Genomic DNA, 26,114 nt, shown 5'->3' on the forward strand with positions numbered 1-26,114 from the left:
TACTGCTGCCTACCTTTAGCAGCTGGGTATAATCAATAGAGGGCAAAGGTTACTAGTGACAATTACATGTTGATTATATGACTTAACTAATACAATTCCTTTACAGTTATTTTTAAACCTTTTGCTTTAATTAATTTCCTATTCTGTTTCAAATTAAATCATTTAACTCAGTTTCTTAGTTACAAATTTTTTTTCTGTACAAACTAACAGATAAATAGTTACTCATGGATAAATAATTCCCCCCACAGCTACATACTGAACTCACATACTGAGATAGAAGTCAACTAAAATTCTGGATATTTATATGCTACACAAACTGCCTCAACTTTGATTTTGCTCACTGCATACAAAAGATCCTTAAATCAGATTTGAGTATATGTAGTTTGATGGTACCAACAAAATGCATGATTAGGTATGGAAAAAAATTCACAATGTACTAATATATAATTTATTCACATAGAAACTCTGCCCTTCAAAATACTTCCACACTGACAGAAGTCATAGCACCCAAGAGCTGCAGACACTCAGCATTTTTGATATCAGTAAAAGTCAGAAAAAGAATACAATATAAAACTCCACGATGCGGTATTTGGATTTTATATTAAGAGAAATATTTTCACTGCAAAGGTAGTTAAGAATTGGAACAGGCTGCCCAGGGAAGTGGTGGAATCACCACTCCTGGAAGTGTTCAAAAGACGTGGAGATGTGGCATTTGGTGACATGGTTTAGTGGTGGCTTTGGCAGTGCTGAGTCGATGTCTGGACTCGATGATCTTGGAGGTCTTTTCCAGCCTAAAGGATTCTGTGATTCCATATTGAGGAAATATAAAGCACCTGGGCAACAATTGCTCTGTTCTCACAGAGAAATCAGGTTGTAAACAACATCTTTTAAAGGCGGAATGTTGTAAAGAAAACGTTTTCATTCAAAAACTTAGGAGAAAGAGACCAACAGAATCTGCTCTGCACCCCTACAACTCCTGTACTTTAATTTCAACCAGAGACGCGCTAAAATGAACCGTTTATGCTGCACTTGAAAACCTGCTGAATCTTCCGGGATTTAGGCAATTGATTAATTTTTCATATTTAAATAACAAAGAGCCGAATCGCTAGGGAACACAAATCTATGCGCTGCGGGTTGCTGAGTGCCTACTCCCTGTGCTACGGACACCGAGGTAACCTCCTACACGGCTGAAGCACGCAACACACCAATCTCCGGGAAAAATCATGGAGGAGACACTCGGCCCCTGTCAGAGGCAGCACCTCGACCGGGGCTCCCCGCCTCGCCCGAGCTGCTCTGGGCGGGCAGCTCCCAAGAGAGGCGCGGCCATGGCTGAAAGCATTTTAAGGGGGCACTGGCGCCAGGGCGGGAACACGGGCCGGCCGCGGCAGGACAGGAGGGGCGCGGAGAGAAAGGGTGACCCGCCCTCGGGGTCATGGGGGCTGTGAGGGAAGGAGACGTGGTGCTCCGCCAGGCGCTGCGCCGGGAGGCGAGGGGACCCACCCACCGCGGGGAGGAAGCCCTGCCTCCCAGCCCCGCCGCGGCTCGGCGGCCCGCTCGCGGTTCTCCTCCCATTCCTGCCCAGAAGGAGTCACGGCGGACTGTGATGGACAATGAGTTGGGGCTAACAGAGGAGCTTCTCTACAGTGAGGCGGCGCCATCTTGCAATACGGATGAAAAGCTGTGACGGGAGCCATTTTGCATTTGGCTGAGAGATGAGAAGCGTCTTATTACATTTCGCCTTCTGGGCGCCGCCATTTTAGGTTACGGCGGAGCCTCCGCCTTCCCAAGCACAACCTCATTGGGCGCCGCCATTTTGGCTTACGAACAAGACGGCGACCCGCAGGGGTCCTCACCCCCTCCCTTCCTCCCTTTAGGTGCCTTCATAAAATGCCCGTCGAGAATCCCCTCTTTTTTCGCCCCGCTCCCAAGATGGCGTCGATGCGGGAAAGCGACACCGGCCTGTGGCTGCACAACAAACTGGGCTCCACGGACGAGCTGTGGGCGCCGCCGAGCATTGCCTCACTGCTCACGGCCTCGGTCATCGACAACATCCGCCTCTGTTTCCACGGCCTTTCCTCGGCCGTAAAGCTCAAGCTGCTCCTAGGGATGCTGCACCTGCCCCGCCGGGCGGTGGATGAGGTGAGAGCCGGTGGGGAGTCGCAGCGAAGCGGGGTACGCGCGTGTGTGTGAGGGGGAGAGGTCGGAGATGGCGTGAGGGGAGAAGGGGAGGCAGTGCCAGCACCACCTCCCCCACCCTTTTCTTTCCACACGGAGGCTGCGGGGAGGGGGGACCCCGAGCTGCTCGCGGGGCGAAGCCGAGCGGCCGCAGCCCCTCAGGCCAGGGGCGTGTGATGGGGCTGGTCCCCACCTCTCCCTCGCAGCCTTCCTTGGACGGGGAGGAATAAGGAAAGAAGGTCTCCCAACTAGGAGGACTCGGTCCTCGGTGTGAGGAAAAGCGCCGAGATTCCCCGTGATAAGGGAGTGAGTGGAGTGGGAGCTTTGCCGCTGCTCCTCCTCTTCCTGCTCTTCGGGGATTCCCTGGTTGGCACTGGCCTTTTGAAAGCAGTTTGGACGTGAAACCCATTGTGTGGCCCACAAGGACTCGTTGTAGGGCTGTGTTTTGGGTGCCTTTTCGGAAGAGGGCTTTTCTGAGTCAGTGGTTGATCAATGGCTAAGACAGAGGCAGGATCGTTCAGGAGCTGTCGTGTGTGTGCTCGGTTTCCTCCACTCCTTCCTTAGTACTGGCAGCTCTGTAGGTGTCACAAGTCGAGCATCTCGGCTTTAGGAAGGACAGCAGCAAGTGCTGAAACTTTGGGAGTGGAAGATCTGGGGTCTGCACTGAGCAGTGCTTTTCCCCACCCTCCTGCAGACAGGTCTTGAGTGAGGAAAATTGCTGTGGTTTTTGTTTGCCTTTCTTTACCTTTCTGGGAACAGCTGGTGCTTTCCTCTGCCGTCCTACCCCAGCTAATAAAGTGGCTGGCTCGAGTCTGAGCTGGCTCTGCAAGCTTTTTCACTTGGCCCTGGACCATACCTCATCTGTACCTGGTTTATTCTTACCAGTGGGCAGCTACAGATGTTTGGGGCAATAGCTGGAGAATGTTTGGAAATCTTAAATTTCTTCAGCCAGACTGGAGGAATTCCTCTCCTACTTCCATCATGTAAAGTAGTGTTTCCTGGTAACAATCATGGAAGTGGTGTGTAGTTAGATTTCACCTTCCTGTGTAGAGTATCCTCAGCTGTGCTTTCACCAGTTTCTTTCTTGGCTAAGACACAGCTGCTGCTTAGGTTTAATATACGTATATACCAGGCAGGGTGTGGTTTGTAACTTGGATTATTGTATGCTCAGCTTTTGTGCAGTTCTAGTCTGAAAATGAGCAAGCATCACCTTTAAGCAATAATTTAGTATATGTCAGTGTTTGTCTTGCCACATGCATCTGTATGATTGTTCACTGTGTTACAGTGGTGTCACTTAAAAAAAAACCAAAAAACTTGTTCAGCACGTTTATGCTAATTTTTAAAATATGATATTCATGTTTAGTGCCTGTCCAGTGAACAAGCTGTCATCCTTGTGTGTGATAAATGGGGTCATGTTTTAGATAAATGAAATAATCAAGGCCAGAAAGGGGGATGGAAGCTCATGTGAACTTGTTGAGTTTGCAGAATTCTTCTGAACTTAGTGTGAAAATCCAAGTAGCCTGGAAGAAATTAGTATTGCAGTGTTTAGAAAAATCCGTGGTGTTTTTAGATTGAAAAGAGCTTCAAAAAGCTCAGGGACTTTCATAAATAGCACTCATGGTAACTCTTAGAAGGAGCAGCATTTAAGCAAACCGAAATAATTTGTTAAAATGCTTCAAGAGTGTTCACTGGGTGGGTAAAAATGTTTCAAACCAAACCCAAGGAAGATGGCAGCCAGCAGCTTTCCTGGATCTGTGCTTTTGTTAGCCGTGGAGATAAACTGTATGTAGAGAAAAGCAAGTCAGTCAGTGTGCCTTTTAGTGTATCCTTAAAGTTATCAGTTGTGTTCCAAATGTAAAGCTCTTGTTACGGCTGTAACAAAATATTGTGGGATTTTTCAGTTTAGTAGAGTTCATGAATTCAATCGTAAGTTTAATCTTTTCATTGTAAACTGATGATGCTTGATTGAAATCTACCCTTAGCATCGTTAATTATTTCAGGAACATGAGATTTTTTTTTCTCCCCCTTAAACTGTGAGGAGTACCTTAAAAAAAAGGTTTCAAATAGAAAAACTCCCGAGGCAGAAGCCCTTAGCATTGCTAGTAGGCCTACTATTATCATTATAGACTTGCTTCTATAGATGGTAAAAATAGCTGATGTAACCAAATTGCTGACAGAAAGGGCTGTTGTCTTATCAGATGCTCATAATTTGTGGTTAGTTGGCTAAGATAGTTTTATTTGTGCAGATTTGTCACCTAAGTTACTGTCAAGAGTTTCAATATTTTAATTGGCATGGAGTATCTTGCACACAATATCCAGAAAACAGATAAATATGTCTGTGTCCAGAATGGCTGTGCTGTGCACATCTCTGTAGCAGCCTCTGCTTTTGTGTTGGGGGGTGCTGGGGGTGGTGCCTTCCTGCCAGGACAGAGTACCTGTAGCTGCCTGGAAGTGAATTTGTCCTTTGGAAATCACTCCCATGCCTGAAAATTATTAAACTTAACTATGAGAGTGCTTAATTAGTCTCTTTGGAAAGTCAGATGTCTTTCCCATGCCGTGTGCCAGTCTGTATCGATCATGTGCGAGAAGCACCGAGCTGGCATTTGGAAGCTTTAATTGTATTGGAAAACACATTGCATCAGCTTTGTAAAGCTTTGGGAATCTCGATAGCAGCTATAGGATATGTTACATGTTAAAAGATAGTCGCCTCTCTAGATAACAGATTCAACTGAGTTATTTTCTCTTCAAAATATTTTTTTTCTGTTTTCTGTATAGTAGCATTTTCATTAAAGATTAGAATAACATGGAAGCCGTTTGGGAGCAGACATTTGAGTAAAAAGCAGTGTGGGAATCAAGGAAACTGGTGGTATTTGGTTTAGAAGGGATTTAATTGCTCCTGGTCCTTTCTAAATCTCTGTGACAGCTTCAGTCTAGACAAGTGAATCTTCAATGAGTTCTCTTGAAAGCTCAGTCCTTCACTTAAGTGGTTTTATCCTCATATGTAATATCTTTCAATTTGCATAATGTTTTCATTCAAAACTCCAAATATTATATAGATATAAGTGAGTTAATCCTCATAATACTCTTGTGGGACAAGTAAAAATCTAATTTTTTATCATGCTGTGAACCTCATTACTACATGTTTGTTCCTGCTGACTAATAAGAATAATTGGCTCTCATTTTAATTTTGTGTTTTGTAGGCAGTTACCAAAAATTCCTTTCCCACTGTAACTCTCTGGGCAGAACTTGAAAACTCTTGAATCTTACGGCTTTTCATCTGCTAAATTTTTTCTAGATAATTGCACTTATGTGAAATGATGCCTAAAGTTCAGTGTAGTGCTGACCAGAGTTTCAGTTATGAATTTGGCAGAACGGTTTTTTCTGTTTATTTTGCATATTATATTCTTGTTAACCTGATTCACAATGACAAGTGCAAGCTTTCTTTTTATGCCAATGTTTAATTTATTTGTTCAGGGTTAGACTGAGATGTTACAACCAAGTCTGGAGCAAGGACTGTGCTTCTGTGCTCTCTGAATTATCTTGAGAGGAAGATCCCTATCCCAGCAGGGACTTGCCTGTTTATTACAGTAGCTGCAAGAGAGCAGAAATCAAAACTGGTTCTTTGTACTGGTTTGTGTGCACCAGGAGTCATCTATGCATGGAAGTGGGAATTGTGGAGTATGGGTACAAAGGAATAAGAAGGGACATGACACTTGCATTTTCCTCTGTATTGAGAACACACTGGCTGTTGTGCACCTTTCTGGCCTGCGCTTAAAGTTCACAATTATTCTGTGATGTAAAAGTAGTATATTTTAATCCAATATTTCTCTTGAACACTTCAGCTCTTTTTCATTATTAAAATGCAAACCACATACAGTAGTGGTATTGACCCATCCTGGGTTTGTATTATGTAAATATTAATACTGTGTTTTCAATCCAGTGCTTTTAGTTTAATGAAAATGCTCTATAATGATAATGTGGATACCTATTAAATATCATCTCTTCTATAGCTCTGAGAGATTAAAGCTTCATTTGGTTTATTAGCCAACTGTTGATGCAGTTGTCTAAAAGTATTGTCACACATATTAATTTAGGCAGAATATAAAGCAAATAAATGGGAATTCTTTGCAAGTAGTTATCTTGAAGCTGTCATGTTGTGTGTTCCTAGTAACACTTCCTTTTTTTTATACGTCCCCACAGTCCTGTTAGTCCTTCCCGCACAGCCATTATAATCTCCCTTTGTCCCCAGACTCTTCCCATCCTGCCTGATCCCTACTTGCTAGATGTTTCTAGCTGTGGCCTGTGCTTTTTCTTATGTGCTAGCAGGCTGAGAAAAATACTTAAGGATCTTAAGTTTTAGATGAGAAAGACACTGGAACATGTTACATCAGATCTTGACATTCATGCTTAACAAGATGCTGGTTGGAGCTGGTGGGAGTCTTACTGACCCAGTGTTGCAATCTTAGACAATTAAGAGCTTGGGATTATGGCTGTGCCCTGTAAAGTAACAGGAAAACTGCATGTAGAATTCCCTATTGAGTTGCATTTCATGCATTCTCAAGCCATAAATGAAATGTTTCTTTTCAGCTGCCAGTTGAACAGTGAAGTGGGAACATGTGTTTAAATTGCCATTTGAAGACAAACCTGAGTCAAACTTGAATCCGGGCTTTTTAAACGCAAAGCCATATTCAGGCAAGGTCTCTGGTTAGCTCACAGTACTTGTTAGTGTGCTTTGCTTCCCTGTGTGTGATAGTGACTGTTCTTCTACCATGTTCTTTCTGTCATGAGGCCTTGTGATAGTGTTTTTTGCTGAGTGCTAGGCAAACAAATTGTTTCTTAGCTCCTTTCTTGAAGGAACCAAAGACCTGTAAAGCAGTGGGTCGTGGCATAAATAGGCTGCCTGAACTTTAGCCCTAAGAGCAGTGAGGATGCAACATGCCCAGACAAAAGCTGTACAGGAACTTAAATAGTATAGGCATGTAGCTCTGTGAATTTTTGGTACAAATAAGAATTTTGTGAAATAGATATGAAGGGTAAATTGTGAGGATGTAAGAGACATTTTTCCTCTAGCTATTGCCTGACTTTGTTTTGATGAAGGAAATTCTATTCTGTACACTTACCTGCATTAGTGGTGTCCATAGAAAAGCTTGTAAAAGCTATGAATTCATCAGCTCTTCTAGGATGTTTTAGGTTTCCAGGTGTTTCGTGTCAATCAGTACCTTGATTCCTTAAGGACAGATAAGAGAACAAAAGACTTGGCTTTGATAGGGTTCACAGTCATCCTCTTCCACTGTAGAAATTACTTTGTTAAGGAGTTTAGGGTTAGAATAGAGAGACTGACAAGTGTGTGGAGGTTCTGGTGGGGTTATGTTTACTGAGGAAGAAATGAGCAATGGAGAACAGCAAAGACTAGAACCTCAGAAATCAATTCTTTCCGCTGGGTAAGCGTTGGTTAAATTTGACAGCACATTAACCAGTGTGTGCTCCTGGTTATGTGCTCAGTTTAATCTAAAGCAAATCAATGGCACTGCTGAAGATGGGAACTGGCTCGTGTAGTGTCTTCTTCTTGCTCTCCTCTTTGTGCTTCTGGTGTTCGTGTGACTGCAGTCAGTCACACCAGGGAGCTGGTAGAGCTTAAAGCTAGAGAGATGCTCATTTTGGGTCAGATGGACTGATGCAGTTTGTTTCACTGGCACATAATGTGTGAGCCCTAAAACTTGCAGGGGGTAAAGGACAAACTGGCTCTGTAGTGGACTTGTAAACCCTTCCAAACTGAGAGGGCAATAACATGTGGATGAAAGGACTTGAGAAATGTCAATGTTTGCTTGCCTCTGAGCTTTAAAAGTAGATGGGAGAGAAATGGGGAGCAGAAATTTAACTTTTATTTCTTTTATTTAGAGTTGTATGCATAGAGTAAGCTTATTTTATTAAACCTTTTAATATGAGTGCTTTAAATAAAGGAAAAGAAATGCAGCATAAAGGCAAAGATGAGTCTCTTGCTTGTCTTCCCATGTTCAGAAACACGATGACTGTAACTAAGCTATTTGTGCCACAATGGGTTGTGAAAAATCAAAATTCAAGTATTTCCTTATACTTGCTTGTACATTTTTCAGCATTAATACAATGCAGATAGAGTATGGCAAACTACTTTGTGTAATTTTACTCTTGTGTTTTGTGGCGTTTTAGACACAGAATATTTCAAACATCTTAGTTCTCTGAAGCTAATGCTGTTCTTGCTTACATGAAAATTTATTTAGAAAAAAAGCAACTGTTCAGTCCTTGGGGGTTTAAACTTACTTGTGAATGAAGTAAACAACTGATTTAAGAGATTCACTGTGTAAACCCCTGACTGCAGTCACCTTGGTTTTCATTTCTTAATGCCAACAGATATGTTGGTCAGTAATTAAAAAAAATACTGTTACAATGAAACTTTTGAAATTCATTTCATGCATTATTTTGCATTTTTCCAACTAGAAAAATAACTTTTTTTCTGACTGTAGAAGCTTTGGGTAGATGAAAACTCTTGTTACTTGTGGCATGTTAGAGGGCTGTGTTTACTTCTGTAATACCTGACTTTTGTCAAACAGTACAGTATTGATTAGGTTATTTTGGCTTAAGCTTAAGTAATATTTTGAAGACTTAATTATGATGCAGATATAATCTGTCTGCTTAATTATGCTGTAGGCTGGCAAGGGGCACATCTTCATTTAGATGCCTGTTCTAAGTAACTTGTATTCTAGTTGCATAGTCCTATCACTGAATAGAAGGTGTGGGTCCACAGGGAGTATGAGTGTAGAACATAAGGAGACAGTAATGTAAAAACTTGGCTGCTGCTTTTAGTAAAAATGCCCAGTGCTAAACAAAGCTTTGAGCTGCCAAAAGCTCAAAACAAACTTGGGTTAGATTGACTGAAAGCAGTATAAAAAAATTACCTTGGTTCATTCTTTGCTTGGTTCTAGAGTTAATGTATAACTTTGTGGAAACAGTCTCCCTCTTCCCTCCCCCAGTAGTAAAACATTGTGCATGTTTGTGTCTTTTTAAAATAAATCCAACTATAACCTGTTTAAAACTGTTTCCAATTGGTTCATTTTCTTTTTCTTTTTTTGTTAGATGAAAGGGGCACTGACTGAAATTATCCAGCTCGCTACCTTGGATTCAGACCCCTGGGTCTTAATGGTAGCTGATATTTTAAAATCCTTTCCAGATACTGGCTCCCTTAACCTTGATCTTGAAGAACAGAATCCCAATGTTCAAGATATTTTAGGAGAGCTTAGAGAGAAAGGTAAGCCTTTTCTGTTGGTGAAAATTGCAGGAATGTGGTGCCTTTTTTCAGGAATAACCTATCATTTCACAGGCAGCCTTGCTATCTTAACAGTAGAGATACCAGAACAAGCACTGTCTTGTGTCTGAACTACCACAGTTCATGACTTGCGTGTTACTGGACTGGGAACTGGTATTTGAGGAACAGTAGCTTCTTAAATTATCTTTTCACGTATCATCAGAACTTAATGTCAGTTATTGCCCAGAGTGTGAAGGGCAGCACAAAAGTTGGTGTGGATTCATTAGTCTGAGAGACAGGCTGTGCTGCATCTTAATCAGTAGAGGTTTTTTCTGTGTTGCTCTTCTCACTTTTGTGGTAGCAAAGATGCAGCAAGTTCTGTCTTGTGTGGACAGCCTCGTGAGTGTGTATGTGTGTAAACACCGCCACTGTCCTGGGCAGGGGCTGCCTCTGCTGGAAGTGTCTGGGCAGCAGGTGATAGGTGCTGGAGGGAAACTGATCTCAGGAAGAGCTGTGCTGCTGATGGTCAAGTAGATACAGATTGCCCAGCAGCTAAAAATACAGGGTCAGTCACTTGAACAGTTGCGGTTTCAAACAGTAAATGGTGATGCAAAACTACTCCTACTTCATTGGGTTTATTTTAGCACATTGTCTAGAAAAAGCCCTTGGGCATCCATGGACAGACATGATCTCAGGGCTGGGATTGCAGCAGAACAATAATTAAATGACTTGGAGGTGGTAACACTTTGTTTTCTTCCTATACACAAATGATCGTTTGTCTGTCTGCACTTGTGATTTGGATTTTCATTCAGTAGTTTGGTTTTCATGTATAATTTTTAAGGAATCTGAGAATTCAATAATTTTTATTTTTCTTTGACAATATTAGCATATTTAAGATACCTATAATTTGACTAGGTATGATTAAAATGGAAGCTTTTATGAAGCTAATATGAAAAACAAACATACTAATAACTGGTTATATATTGTGTAATAATTGGAACTAAATTACTCTTGGTGTTTATACAAGTAATCTAAAATTTAAAACCACCTGTACAGTCCAGTTGTAAAATGTTTTGTCATTAGCTGTCGAAGAGGTGCTAATACCCATACTGTGTTAACTCTTTATGCAGTAAGTGAATGTGAAACTTCAGCTATGTTGCCGTTGGAATGCCAGTACTTAAACAAAAATGCCTTGACAACACTAGCTGGGCCACTTACTCCCCCAGTGAAACATTTCCAGCTGAAAAGGAAACCTAAAAGTGCCACTCTTAGAGCTGAACTCTTGCAAAAGTGTAAGTAGTATTAAGATTGTGTACAAATTAAATGGTGAAAGGAAGAGTTATATTCAGTCTTATTCTCCAGTATGGTGATATACATTAAAATTTCCTGTTACAAGAGCTTTCCTGGATGAGGATGGACTGATGTGTGGAAGAGCAGGTGCAAGTCATTCCAGCCAGGATTGCATTAAAATGCTAATCTTGATTTAAATGCTGTTCAGATTTCAAGGCATACAAAGAGCTGTAGCTTTATAAAGCACAGATAGGTCCTCTCATGGGTATATTTAACAGTCAGTTGGGAGGACTTCTGAGGGACAGCTTTGGTTGAAGTTCCTGAAACAAAAGTAAAATGAGAACGTAGTTTTATTTTGGCTTGTGCTTTTGGAGCAGGGAGCAAGAGCTGCTAATTAACGCTTTCTTTCACTCAGTATGGTTGTATAGGGTGTAAAAACCAAGAGGGTTTCCCTTAACAAAAGGCAGCATATGTGCACATGTATGTATTGGTAGCTGGTTGAACTAAGTGATCTTAAAATAGTTTACTGCAGCTGCTGTTCTGTTGGAGCAGCTTGCTGCTTTCTTGCATGTAACTTGAGTTGGTCTGGTTAAATACAAGATTTGTAACTTTTTATGATGTGTCGTATAACTTTTTAAAATTATTTAAAATTCTGTTGAGTGAATTGCCTGTTCTGGTAATTTCTTTTAGTTTAGGCCACCTTGTCCATTGCATAGTCATATTGAATTTGCATTTTCTCCAAATACTGTGCTTACTTCACGTAAATGACCTGGGTTTTAATTAAAATACAATTCTTTTTTTGTTGCTATTCCTATCTCTTTATGTATTAATTAGTAACATTTTGTATAAGAAGCAATGTGTTACATATTTTTAGCAGAGGTTCTGTAATAACTAAAGCCCTTCTTCCTTTTAGCAACAGAAACTGCACAACAGCTCAAGAAGACTGCAGGAGTGCCTTTCCATGCCAAAGGCAGGGGCCTGGTCAAGAAGATAGATACAACAAGTATGGCTCACTTTCATCAGTTCTCAGAAAGAAAACCTGATAAAATGGCCTTGATGAAGAAAAAAATTACCATCTGTTTTTCACAAAAGCTTAATTCTTTTTTGAAGCAAAGGATTTTTCCCTTTCTGCCTCCCTCTCTCCTGATACTTAAATATTTCTGACATGTCTTGTCAGAAGGAACAACAGCGTGTGGGGTTTTTTAAATGGCAAGTGTATCTGCCATGCTTCTAAACTGTATGCAGCTAGATCATGCCTATAGACTTTGACAGGAATTTAATTTGCATCTCTCCAGGAATAACTCCTGACTAAGCCCTGTTGCTCCAAAACAGAGCAGAGTGGATCACACTAGTATGCTGTGCTCTTTGAAATGCTGTGAAGTAGACCGAAACTATCTTGTATTTGTATAATTCTGTCTGGAGAAAGAAAAGGGGGACTGTGTGTTCTCTGCAGTCAAGGCTGAGCAGTGAATTCTACATGGCAAACCTGTAGAATGATCCTTCAGCTTTGAATTAATACATTTCAGCTGTTTGTTGAAGTTCCTGAACTGCTTGAATTTTTCAAATAAGGAGTGAGAAGAGTGTTCAAAATTAGTTACATACTCTTAAGTCACTGCACAGGTATAACTTTCCTGGCCACCAGTGTGAACATTTGAGTGATTTCTTGATTTTGTGGCTGGAAGCTGTGAAGTATTTTGTCAGTGCTGTTTAAGGTGTAGCCTTGAGGGCTGAAGTTTGGCCTCATGTTCATGCAAAAATTGTGAAAAGTTTAGTTGTAATTTGAACTAAAAATTGTTCCATTATAGAAAAGGACTGTTAGTTCTTGGTATTTTGTGTAGCTGTTGAATTACTAAAGCCAGTTTTTAGACCTGGCCTTGAGAGCCAGTTGGCCTCTAGAAACAGGAGTTGAGGACCAGGTGAGGTTTGCTCTGCTGAAATGTAGTCACATGGGTCAGAGGATTGTCCTGTGGTGAAAACATTTTCAGTACAACATGTAGAGGGATACAGAGTCTCTAACCTCAAACTGAAGTTCTGTGTTTATCTTCACCTTACAGGGCATGATGAGATTGTCAGGAGGCTCAAAGACCTGATAGATCTGTATATGTGTCCCTAATCTTTTAATAGTTAAGAGATTGCTGTGTTTAGTGGTAGCATTTAAGTGTGAGGTAGAAGGGCAGCAGCATAGAGTTGGGGGAAGCAGATGCTTACAGGTGTAGCTGATGCTACTGAGTATTGAGCAGGTGTTCTGTTTGCACTATAGACCGAAATTGAGTCCTCCTCCTTGTGCAAGCAGCAGCTCTAGAATTTCAAACCCCTGTGTGAGGCAGTAACTTACCTTTGCAGTAGATCACAAGCCCTTAGCCCTGCAGAAGCTTGGCTAAGAACTTTGGTTATATACAGTTTTACCAAGTAACTAGACTGTGAAACTCAGAGGGCAACTTTGCCAATAATTTGATTCAAAACATTTATGTCCTATACTGTTACATGTTCAGAGTTTATTTTTTACAAGTAAGGAAAGCATCTGTGTGTGTAGGAAAAGTAGATTTTGTTAGCAGTGCACCTGTTTGATTACTTCACGTAGAATGGGGTTGCAAGCACTAGTCAGAGATTGGTTCTTACTCCTTTTTTGAAGGGTAAAACCCAATCTGACCTTTGAGGGACATGTAGTGTTATAGACAATTTGACATTATAAACATTTTAATTTAAAGGGGAAGTAGTGTGTGTGTTAAGAAGGGGAAGAGCTGAAGACCTCGTTTTAAAGCATTTTTCATAACCAATTAAACACATATTTCAGTTGTTGCTTTCTTTGCTCTTCCCTAAGCACCACTCAAAGGAATACCAAAACAAGCTCCGTTCAGGAGTACTTCCGCACCCAGTGTATTTAGTCCTTCTGGAAATAGAACTCCTATTCCTCCTTCAAGAACACCTTTGCGCAAAGAAAGAGGAGTAAAGGTAGGTGCACTCCTTGTTTTTCTGCTCAGTTCTTCTCTCACCTAAAGTGAATTTCTGCTGCTGATTTGAATCAATATATTAAAGGAAAAGAAATTGAGGATGATATTTAGAGATAAACTACATACATTTAGCAATGGTTAGTAAGTTCTATGTGGTCTTTCTTTTTAGCTTCTAGATATTTCTGAGCTGGATATGGTAGGTGCTGGCCGTGAAGCAAAGAGAAGAAGAAAGACATTAGGTTGGTACAGCATTCTACTTACAAAGGCTATCAGTACACCTGCAAATAGGATCAAGATTTGTAGTACCATTTTGTTCTTAATTTGCTAAAGCTTAGCCAGAGCTAAACTTTAAGAAATAAGGGGATGATACCAACCAACCCAAATAGGTTTTAAGGGAGGATTTTCACTTGTCTCAATGCTCCTACTCATATTGCCTTGTGCCTAGGTAATATACCTCAGTCATGTGAAAGGATTGAACTAATCAGTTGTGCTTTGGGCAGCCCACAGGTGTGACTGGCTTTGGTAGTGGAATTTTTCTGGGTTATTTTGATATGCTCACTTCTGCTGGCTGTATGGCCAAGTAAATTAATTGAAAGTAATGTTGAAAAACGTTATAGCACTCTCCAAAATTCTGACCCAGAGATCTTAGCAAGTGAATAGTATCTGATACACTGCTTCTAAGGCAAGTGACAGGGTAGTGCCCTTCTTAACCATACCAAGAAGATACACTGTGCAGCATATTTTTCCCAAAACAACTTTTTTGTATTAGTTACAAAAAAAATAACACCTCAGAACAAAACCATAATTGCAATTAAAATGTTGCTTGGGCTTTCATGCTTCCTAATACCAAATTACTCAGTTACTGTATTGTGTACATTGTGGTTCCGTTCATTATTGGGTTCATTACAAAACTGTGTTTGGAGTTTACTGTATCTATTTCAGCATGTACCTCTTCAAGCATGTTTTAGCAGACTTTGAGAAATGTGGTTTTATACCTTTGTTTAAAAAGTATATTCAGTATTTCAGAAAAAAATTTTGGACTCACTTCCATTTTCGTGCAATAGATACGGAAGTTGTGGAAAAGCAAGCCAAAGAAGAAACAGTAGTAGAAAATGCTACCCCAGATTATGCTGCTGGCCTTGTATCTACACAGGTAAAACCAAGCAAAATTGATCAAACAAAAACCAACCAGTCAAAAAAAAAATAGTCTTGACATGTGCTATTCTAAACCACTTAAACACTGCAATGGTATTTTACTCACTTGTTGAAACATGTCTCTTTATTTAAAAATTTTTACATATTTTTTTCAAATATCCATTATATTTTCTCCAACAAAAAAGCAAACCAGTTGCTGGAAGTCGTTCAGTCAGGGAGAGGGGAGGGCAAGTCGTGTGTAGGCTTTTTTCTTCCTGTTTCAGATACAGTATATTAGAAAACGTGGTGCAGCTTTGTTTTGTTAGTCAGGACGTCGCTTCTACAAGAATGTTACGTCCTGCCCTTGGTTTTGAGTAAGAAACTGTCTGTTGGGCATGTGTGACACTCCAAGGCCAACATACGGGCAGAACATGGTAGGCCAGAGTCAGGAGTGAAGGTTATTGCCTCTCTTTCTGCAGTGCTAAGAGAATCTTTCTTTTAGCGAGTTCCACATTTTACAGAATGTCCCTATTTTATATTGTAGAGCTACCTTAAATTATTTGTCTGTTAGACTTATTCCCCTCAAAACTTCTTTCCTCTCTCACCCCGTTATGTTTACAAGACTGGATCAGGCAGAGAAATCTTCAATCATGCTGCTGTCTTTATGCTGTGTACTCGGTGTCATGTATAACTAAATACAAAATCAGGCTTTTTCTGTAGCCTTATCAGCCTGGATGGCATCAGTCATGTTGGTGTTGACTGCCTGTTTCAGTGGGAACAGAGTTTTTACCTGTGCTGTTAACTGCTGCCTTCTGCTTCCCTGAGTCATAGAGGCCTTTGTGTTCTTGTGGGTGATATCCTAGTAGACCTTATGCCATGGATGAACACAGGTTCTGCTTGCTAATGGTGGAGAGCATGTTTTCTCTGCTTGTTCACTTAATCCTAGAGTGTAATTACTTCATAGAGTGCCATCTGCACAAATTTCTAATGTTTGAAGTAGAAAGTTAGTGTTGAACAGATTGTTAGGTAGGACTCCTAACAGAGGAGTCTGCAATTAAGTTCCCAAAAGGAGTATCTTAGTAAAACTAATGTTGAAGTTGTATTTAAAATGCAGAAACAGCCCATGAATGCTTGCAGTGTGGCTTTAATACTTTCTTTTCTGTTCTGTAGAAACTTGGCTCGTTGAACAATGAGCCTGCACTACCTTCTACAAGTTATTTACCTGCTACCCCCAGTGTGGTGCCGTCTTCCTCATACATCCCAAGCTCTGAAACACAGCCAGGTAACAGCCGCTTCTTTGCTCTTGGGACCTGATACCTCCAACTCTGTACAGTTTTACTGTCTGGCTGCTCTTTTATTTACAAACCTGTCCCTCAACTCGAGTGAAACTCCACCTTAGTGATGTAAAATCCATTGCAAGACTCCAGCCTTTGGGTTTGGGGTAACCAGACATGTCATTTAACCTAAGTAAAGAAAATAATTGTTGGCTCTAAATTTTAGAGTGACTTCTAGTTAAGTTAAATAAGCAAAATAATTTCCTGATTTGTTTTTTCTTACACAGTAATAGAAAATCTGGCTTTTATAATCCCCAAAGAGTAATCAGTATAAGTCTGGAGTATATATTCCATGCACACACATGCTAGCACATACAAAACAGTTGCTTTCAGAAGTCAGTTTTATTTCTAGAGGAAAATGCATATTACCTTTCACACAGTTTGGGATTAAGCCATCCATTTTTCTTTTACGTTTGTATAACAAAGATAATAGCAGGACTCCTGCATATTTTGAAAAGTGCTATGTTATTTTCAATTCTAGAAAATTGCCAGTAGTCAAAAATAGTTTTTACAAGTCCTTATTTCCTACACTTTTATTTTGACCCACTTAATTTTATTTTTCCTTCCCTGTTCTGTGTGAAGTCTTCAAAGGGATGTGTCAGTTTGTGCTAACAGATGTGTGTGACCAGATTCATGACCAGATCTGTTTGTTAACAGAGAACCGACATTTCAGTTTAATACATTATTTTTACTTTTGCTTCTGAGGTGTGGCATTTTGGGCACTATGGAAAATTACATATGCAAAACCCAGTCATTTCACTTGGCCTCAAAACAGTTCAGAATCTCTCTGAAGGTCCATGCACATCTCCCTCTGGCAGAAAATTGGCATCTCCAGAAGGAATGCAGCCAAGAACACATAAGTGTGTCAGCAGCTATAGTACTGTTTTCCAGATTGGTGGCATTGTGTTCAACAGCAGGAAAAGTCTAGTTTAAAATTCTTTATTCTCTATTCTTTCCTTTAAGAGTATGGAGTATTTAGCTTTTCTTATGGACTAGGAACATAAAACTGTTTCCTTGATATAAGATGCGCACAGAATATCCACAGATTGGGCCTCATATAATCTGAGGTTGCATAATTAAGACGTTACTTTATGAAAGTCAGTTATTCTGACAAGAGATAAAGCCAGTAATGAAACTTGTACAAAATTAAGGAATAACTAATAGTTGCAAATGTTTATCCTCTCAAATGTTCCACATCTACTGAAAAATATCAATATTGCTAAAACCATTGTCATTCCTGTGCCAAGGTGGAGAACCATAGACGTCTCATTTCTTAAAATCTGATCTGAAGGGTATCAGTGTAGTTCTCATCCATATCTGCCTTTAGTCTGCTGCTAACACAGTGTAAACAGGTCAGCTTAAATCTCATGAGGTTTGTGACCGGTGCTTAAGCAGCTGTGCCTGTGTCTAAGAGCTGCAAAAAAACATAGTGTCCACTGGGTAATTACCACTGGCGGGACAGATGGTAACTTGCATGGTCAAGCTGCTGTTACTTCATAAGTTGCCTCCAGCTGCAGCAAAGTGGGAATACTATAGCTTCCTTAGTGCAGGTGAATGGATCAACTTTGAGAAAGAACAGAGTTAAGCCCTGTCAAAGTTGTGGGGTTTTAACTTCTAGCAGCTAGTGTTTAAATAATGAGTGATTTATGAAGATTACATTTAATTCTGACATCTGTCAAGTGTATTTGTATTTTCAGTATCTGTTACTTAATTGCCACTTCCTTTGAAAGCTGCTGCTACATTAGGTAAAAACTGATGAAATCTTTTTGGACTTGCTTCTATGTGATAGTACAGCAACAATCCTGGTAGGATCAGAGTACAGTTGTTACAGCAGTATAAGCTAAAAAGTAAATAAAGCAGTTTCAATTTGATTAATCTCATGTCCATTAAACATCAAATTTCATGGTAAATATAGTGCAACCCATACTGGACAGCTAGTTACTCTGTTGTCTAATTATTTCTAAAAATAATTGAGTGGAAAGAGCATTAGCTCAACTTTTTCATATGGCTCTTAGATGGCATATTGAATTGTGCTAAAATGAATCATCAGAGATTTTAGTTTTCTTTAAAGACCACTGGTGATGCTAATCCCTTTTGTGGATTATAATGTTTTTAATTATCCTGACTGGTTTTTGCAGCTGGTTCTGCACGAGAGGCCTTGCAGACCAACAGACAGACTGAAGAGCCTGCAGCTCCAAATGCAACTACAACTCTCCCTGCACAGTTCAAACAAAGAACACCCATGTACAACAGTAACTCTAATCCCCCTGCAGCTACACCTACCTCACCCCTAACACCCACCACACCTCCTGCCATCTCTCCTGCGGCACAGGCACCACAAGTGGCCCCCCAGACTCAGCAACAGCCACCACCGAAGAAAAGCCTCTCTCTTACAGTAAGTTAAAACAGGCTCTTTTTAACTGATGATTTTGATGTGGATTGGATCTCATTTATATGTTGGCATTTCTTGGCCTTTGGATCATGGAGTGTTTGAGGCTGCTTTTTTATAACCGAAGGTTACAAAAACACTTTGTGGTTTAGTATTGCTGTTAATCACAAGATTTTTAGTTGTGCAATGTTAATGTTGCAGTAAAATGTCATTATTTAATGCCATTTGTTATGTAAAATAATGTGTTGATCTTTAGAAAGAATTTTGGGAGAAAAGTGTATTTCCAGCAGAAGTTGCCCAGCCAATTGCACATAATATAAATTGCTTAAAATTGTCCTAACATTGCTGTAGTAGGAGAAAATATATCAATAGATTATTTTAAGGTAAAAGATTTTATTTCTGATCTACCTCATCCCCCCATTACACATTTTCCAAAGCCTGAGAGTGGGGATATATGCTGAAGCTTCTTATTCCTGGTACTTTGGTATGTATTATGTGCATGCTTGAAGTTCAATTCAAGATGCAGCTGATCTGAAGACTTTGCTAAGCACATCTGTAAGCCTGGGTTGCAAGATCTGAACTTTAACAAGCTGGGTGATTTCTTTTCAGTATCTCTACTGCATTTATTAAAGGCAAAAAAATCCTCTGAAATTATTGCAAGCCTGGGTTTGTTGGACTGTAGAGAAAGCACTGGATTTTTTTCTTCTTTTCCTAATGTTATAAAGGACACAAAGTTGATAACATAAACATTAAGCTTCTCACGTGTTTCTGTACCTATTTGAAGGTGGAGGTTTTTTATTCTGACTTTTCAGAATTCAGTTGTCACTGATGTGTTAGGTGTAAGTATTACAGAGGGGAAGGCTTGAAATTAAGATGCCTTTTTTGTTAACTTTCTGTAGGTCCTACAAACTTTCACCTTATTCTTTTATGCCCATCTGTGGGTATTAATGTGGTCCCTGTTGGCAGGGTTTTTCTCCACTGGAATTGACATTTTTTGTATCTGTTACAGAGGGAGCAAATGTATGCTGCACAGGAAATGTTCAAGACTGCAAACAAAGTTACAAGGCCAGAAAAGGCTCTTATACTTGGATTCATGGCAGGATCCAGAGGCATGTATTGATACTAATTTAGCTTACTTCTGAATACACAAATCTGAAATACAGCCTAGCATTTCTAAATGTGCATGTGAGAGTGCTTTGCTTTAGCTTTGTCTGTAAGTGCTGGACTCTTTTTGTTTTACTCTGGACTCCACATAGTATGAATTATAGTTCTAACTACCTGGAAACGGGTCTTTAGGGTCCATTTCCAGTAAGTCAACTGGTCTGTCGGAACAGCTGTGGACCACAGTATAACTGACCTCATTGTAGAATCATGGCTTAGGGTTGAAGAGAAACAAGGCAGCTGGTCAGCAGTGAACAGACTGGTTGAGTACTATGGCTCTGCCTAGAGGACCAATGAATGTAAATTCTGTTGTGGCAAGTTTATGTACAAGTCGGGTAGTACAGAACCTCTTTGCTAATTCCCTGCTTTAGAAACTGGCAGCTGTTATCTCAGACTTTAGATAACTACTGGTGCTGTGAATCATGGGGAGATAAGCTGTCTCATAGCCAGATCCTGTTATGTATTGGCCTTGATAGACCAAAGCTGTTTTACCTAGAAGATTATCAGATGTAAGATGAGAAGGGGGTAAAGAGTCCTTAAGTGAACTCCCATCATCTGCACTAGCTCTGATTTCTAATTTGGTATTTGGGGCTCTTATCACCAGAGTCCTGCAGCCTAAATGTGGCTCATGCATTTGGATTAACACAATACACTAGTGAGGATGACCAGAGCAGAGTTACTGTGATGATCCCTGAGCTTTAAGTTTGGTACATCTTGCATTAATGACTGTGCTTTTAGTACTAGATGCTACTTCAAATTGCAGTAGGGGGCTGTACTTTAATATCTACATGGACAGCTTTTTCTAACACAAGGTAAAATACTATTTTGGAAGTGTGTATGTGATACAGATTCACATACACATATATAGTAAAGTATATATTAATATAAATTACTTCAGTAATAATGTCAGCACCTTCTGAAGGTTGGATGAATAACTGCCAACTGATATTCTTGAATATCAGTACCTTGAAGTGTAACATTTAATACTTCTACTGGCATGGAACTGAGTCTGGGACTAGTGGTTTCAATGAAGCTCTTTGGGCTTCTTTAACAGCTAAAAATTGTTGAGGCATTTAACTACAAAATGTATCCCAAGTAAAGGAAGTGGTAGTTCAAGTTTACTAACTCCCTTTTAAATATAAGCTTCTCTTCTGACTCTGAGGCAGAGAGAAATGACACTGGCGGCTTTACTACTTCTTTTATTGTTCTTCCAATTACTTTAGCCTTGAGCTTCATCTTTTGGGGTCTGGTTTTGTTATCTTTAAAGCATGGTCTCAGGAGTGTGGATGCAGAGAAGATCTTGGGCTATGTGCTTTACTCAGCTTTGGGTCTGAGGTTGTTACTTGTGGTTTTGGGGTTATTTTTCTAAGCATAAAAACCCCTACCTTGTTTAATACATTGTTGAAATGTATAACGTGTTTCTCTCCTTGTTTCTGCAGAGAATCCTTGCCAAGAGCAAGGTGACATCATCCAAATTAAGCTTAGTGAACATACAGAAGATTTACCAAAGGCAGATGGCACGGGCAGCACCACTATGTTGGTTGACACAGTCTTTGAAATGAACTATGCTACTGGTGAATGGACCAGATTCAAGAAGTACAAACCCATAACTAATGTTTCCTAAGAGATGCAGCAGCAGCAGACTGGACCAAATCAAGCTTAGAGTCAACCAGCTCATAGAGTATGTCAACTGTACAAAATGGCATTCATGTGTACATGTCTTATTACCCTCCAGAGTAGAAGCTGTGCTCTGCAACCAAACTGAGCTCGGTGAACACAGAAGATGATGGTGTCAAACTCACTTTTTGTTTGTTTTTTTTTTTTTTTTTATTAGTCTTGGGAGAGGGAAAGATGATCTTGAGGGGGGGAAGTTGTTGGTGTGTTTTTGTTTTCCTACAGTTCAAGATGCTGAAAAAGGAGATCACATCTGAAAGGTTACAGATGAGAGCAGTTTACTGCTAAGTACAAGAAGAGAAGACTACTGCACAGTCATTCACGGTTTGCTGTTAACTGAGGGCACAGATCTTTATTATAAAAACATTTTCTTTGGCAGCATGAGTTCTATCATAAGAATGACCACAGATCGGTGCGTCATAATTTTATATTTCAGCTGCAGTATAACTATTGCAGATGGTAGATGTCAGTGCCTAAAGGTACCCACTGTATGTTTAGCTTATTTATGCTTGGGTCATAGGATGAGATTGAGCAGCTTTGTTAACTCGCTATATTGTCAGTGTACATGCCCAGCATGAGTTAATCTATATTTGGCATTATTTGAGGTAGATGGAAACTGAGTATCATAACTTTCTGAAGAAAAAACCCATCAAAATCATAAAAGTAATGGTGGCTTGTCGCTGCTGAAATGGCAGTTTCTTGCCATAGGAGTCTTGGGGTAGAAGTTGGTCTATGGCTCTTGCATAGCAAGCCCTTTGCCCTGCATAACTTACCTGGAGGAAGGGAAACAACTACATCACAAGACCAATGGGAGCTCAATTTAAAAATGGCCCTAGAAATGGTTGGACATGTATCTGAGAAGAAGTAGTTCTGTTGTCTTGAGGCGCTGTTAATCTATGTTTGGTTGAGCAGTCATAATGTGTTTGATTGCCGAGCCCTCACCCAAAAAGTATTGAATGACTGTAGCTGTGGTTCTTAGCAGCATAGTTTTATCAGTATAATTGCTAATGTGGCCACAATTATACTGGTGTATAAATGTGCCTTGTACTTGTCCTCTGCTAGTAGAAGCACATTTTTCTTTATAACTCTGTTCATACCACTGGTGTAATCTGGCTTTAATAGTACAAACAAAGCTGGCATTTACTGAGAGGATTTATGTACATAAGTCAGGATTCCTTCTTGGGAGACTTGGCTTCATCATTTGAAGGAGTCTTGGATTCAGTGTCTGGTTTCTGCCAGTACTTGAGTGTGGAGCTGTGCTTGGTTGGGAATGCTGCTTAGAAGGAAGAAATACAAAGATGAGTAGGAGAGTGGTGATGTGTTGAGGAGGTACCTTGGCTGACTTAAAGGTTCATGTTGAAGTGCAACTTCTAGGATGAAGTGAGGCTTCCTTTTTTTTTTTTTTTTTTGTTTCTTTTTTCTGAAAAGAAAGCAGACCAAATCCCCTAGTACACTTGTATACTAATAAAGACATTTAGATGTTTGATTAGAGTCTTTTTTTATTGGGGAATTTTTATTGCATTTTAACCTTAGTTTTTCAATCAAACTACCCAACAGGACAGGGCAAATATAAATATTATTAAAAAAAAAACAACCCTGTATTCTGCAGTGTTTTAAGATGTGACCAAAAGCGTAGATTTCTTAACTTTATTTAAGCAAATATACAGAATGTTCTAGCTCTGTAATGGGCAGGTTATTTGTTGGTAACTGCTGCCATTACAGAGTGTTGTGCATGTTTTAGTGCGAAAGTTACATATTACTGTCACATTGGGGCTGTCCTCCCCAGAATTACCCATTTCAGAAACAACATAGATTGTAATTTTGGTTGCAACTTTTCTTTATAAACAGCTAGAAAACAGCTTGACAAGTGAGGATGGGTAGTGAGTTTTAGTTTTTAGGAGTTCAGTAGAATGTGTTATGGTTATAACTTATTTGATTTTAGAGCGTTACACAGTGAGGGCTAACAATAGCATATGAAAGTATTCATCTTTTAGAAGAAAGGTTTAAAGAAAAGTGACATTCCTTTTGTTGTCTGCGTTCAGATCTTAAAGTTTCCTTGTGATGACCAGTTTTCTGTAAACATGTATGATACTTCTGTCTCAATTGTTCGTGCTTGCTAGATGAGCTACAAGTATCAGATACAGTTGTTAAGGAGCATTTAGAAAATTGGCTGGCTTGAGGGGCGTGTTCTGTCATTGTAAACTGTTGATGCAAGACCTGTGCAATTCAGTCGTGGTCAGGAGCTGCTGTGTGGTGGCTCTTTTGTCTTGCTTGAGATTAATGGTGGTCCCTCACTAAACTTTCTGGGTCCACAAAAGTCTGCATTTCAGACCTGTGCTGTGGGGTGAAAATAGCTGTCCCTCTGCTCTTAAGAAGCCCTTCTAGAATCCAGTGGAGTCATTTGAGTGCAGTAGTATGTAGGAAGCTTAACCATGCTGCTATTTGTAATTGCTGCATAATGCAGTTGGTCTCCAGGCCTTTTTGTCTAAAGTCAGTCATATGCAATAAATGGAAATTTTAAATAGAGCTATAGTATATTTTTAATTCCGTTGACTCGTTAGGATGAGACAATTTAACACTGCAAAAGTAAATTATTTTTTAAAGTCACTCTATGACCCTCAATACCAGAGCATTACTTCAACTTGATCTGTGTATCTAGAAAGTGTTTCTTAAATGCCTAAAGAAAGGGAAGTTTCTGCAACATTGTTAAAATGATAAAGTAAGAAGTAAAACTACATGGAGTTCTTTGGTTCAGCAAATGAAACCATCAAATCTGTGTTCTGAAAGTAGGAATGATGCCAGACAAATCAGAAAGGGCAGTTTCAATATTGAAATTCCAATATATTGGAGTTGTTACATACAAAACAAATTCTGGCCCTGGAACTTGACATTTTTTGTCTTGAATACTCAGTCATGTGGATGTGAAGCTATTCAGTGAGGCTCAGTGTGTGCTGTAAGGTTAAACAAAAACATTTTGTTACTCTAGAGTGACTTGCAGATGTACTGATTTGACCAGAGAAGTAATTCAGGGTTTTCTTAAAGCTTTGGTTTTGTCCTTTCCTCATCCCTCTATCCAAGCATGAAGTTTTAGGAAATAGCACGCTCAAACTTTAGAACTTTGGGCTTGAACTGCACCTCATCAAGGAGGATGTCCCAGTCTCTCTTGCCCTTGCTTGTAGAGAAGCCCCTGTCTGTGCAAGCCTAGGCATGATATGAATTAGCTTCTTTGATTTGAGTATGAAATACTGGAGAAAGAAGCAATGAAAGCGGCTTGTGTTTTCCCCTTTCCTGTCCAAACTTTGTTTTCAGGGGAGAAAGAGCACATTCATCTTACCCAGGCTTCTTCAACAACTTGCCCTATAGTGAAGTGCTGGGTTTCTAAAGGCTCCATTTTCTTTTGTGTGTGCTGTGAGGACCAGAAAGAGTGCAATGAGTGTAATTAAGAAAGGGAGCCCAACAAGGATGCTGAGCAAGACTTCTGATCACAGATTCCATCTTTCTGTTCATTCTTTTGCAACTCTAATGCTTTGTAGTTATCTCCATACAAACCAGTCTAGGCTTAGTACAGTTAGCACTCTAGTACTGGGCTGGTATTTTGTGGTTAACCTGATTTTCAGTGGTGGCTTTGCCATTTAGTCTTTCAGTTCAATACCATAGGATGCTGGATGCAGTGGGGAGGAGCCTTTGGTAGTTGCTTGACATTTTTATGTGGAATTGGTCACTTCTCTCACTAAGTTGTGTCAAAGTGTAGACCACTTGTCTAGATAAAAGAATCTTGAGACTTTGACATGACATGGTTTAAGAGTGAATCACATTTTCATTGTAAGATCTGACTGGAAAAAAAAAGACTAAGAAATGTTAAGCCAGAGCCCTCTGGGAATCTGGTGCCTTTAACAAAAACTGTCATTTTGTAAAATGTCACATCTATAGCATAGCCCGTATGTTTTCTATTGGTTTTTGTTTGGTTGGGGTTTTTTGTACAGATGTAAATTCAAAATATTCTGTCTTTGGGTACGTATTTTCAGTGTAATACAGTATGTATAATAAAAAATTTAGATTTTCTAAGGAAATGGACTGATACTCTTCTTAATAATCAAGTTGTTCATTGTACTAACAGTTGAGTTGTTGTACCACCAGCCTGAGACCAAACAGCCAAATTGCCTGATAATGTGTATTTTTTTCATATTTGTGGCATTGTTTCTGTAGGTACATTTCAGAGTTGGCATTTCAAAGCTGACAAGTGCTGGTTTTGCTGGTTTAGGATATTTTTGAGTAGATTTACTGAAATACCTGCTCTTGCTCTCTGGGTGGGTTCACTGCAAGCTGGTGAGCCCTGGGTGCAGTGTGTGGGTGTGCACATGCGGAAGCACTCAAGGCACAGCCGAGATCTGATGGTATGAGGAGGATCTGCCATGCACAGGTTCTGTGGATGAGGTGTGGAAGTGTGGAATAAACCCTGTTGTTCTACAGCACTGCCTTTTTCCGAATTGGAGCAATGGTGGCTTCTCGCAGTTTGAGTGCAGCAAAAGGTGGGTGTGTTTTGGTTTGGGATTGGTGGTTTTTTGGGTGGGGTTTGTTGTGGGTGTTCAGAAATTGTTTTCATGCTCATGTACTGTTCCTAGGGTCTGGTTCTGTGATAAGCATGAAGGTTTGTCTTACAGTGTTATGTGGAGATGCGTGGCTGGCCTTATCCCAATTTCCTTATGTGCAGCTGTGTGAAATGGCTC

General features: G+C 40.0%; 1 protein-coding gene across 1 annotated transcript; it reads left to right on the plus strand.

Moving 5' to 3' along the window:
* The first annotated feature begins 1,447 nt into the window (after nucleotides 1–1,447).
* On the plus strand, nucleotides 1,448–25,457 carry NELFA (negative elongation factor complex member A). The gene is made up of 11 exons (XM_039551045.1): nucleotides 1,448–2,139; nucleotides 9,286–9,457; nucleotides 10,585–10,746; nucleotides 11,658–11,747; nucleotides 13,566–13,696; nucleotides 13,865–13,934; nucleotides 14,760–14,848; nucleotides 16,000–16,111; nucleotides 18,302–18,558; nucleotides 19,562–19,661; nucleotides 21,153–25,457. The coding sequence occupies exons 1-11, from the start codon at nucleotides 1,888–1,890 to the stop codon at nucleotides 21,335–21,337; spliced, it is 1,620 nt and encodes a 539-aa protein (XP_039406979.1). The 5' UTR covers nucleotides 1,448–1,887; the 3' UTR covers nucleotides 21,338–25,457.
* Nucleotides 25,458–26,114: the final 657 nt, after the last annotated feature.

Source organism: Corvus cornix, chromosome 4 (genome assembly GCF_000738735.6).
Source record: "Corvus cornix cornix isolate S_Up_H32 chromosome 4, ASM73873v5, whole genome shotgun sequence".
NCBI lineage: Eukaryota > Metazoa > Chordata > Aves > Passeriformes > Corvidae > Corvus > Corvus cornix.

Bases quoted from the DNA above. Each gene is read 5' to 3' on its own strand.
- NELFA (XM_039551045.1), top strand. From the start codon at position 1,888: ATGCCCGTCGAGAATCCCCTCTTTTTTCGCCCCGCTCCCAAGATGGCG. The intron at 9,458-10,584 runs GTAAGCCTTTTC...CTCTTTATGCAG, and splicing joins AGGAGAGCTTAGAGAGAAAG to TAAGTGAATGTGAAACTTCA. The intron at 16,112-18,301 runs GTAACAGCCGCT...TGGTTTTTGCAG, and splicing joins AAGCTCTGAAACACAGCCAG to CTGGTTCTGCACGAGAGGCC.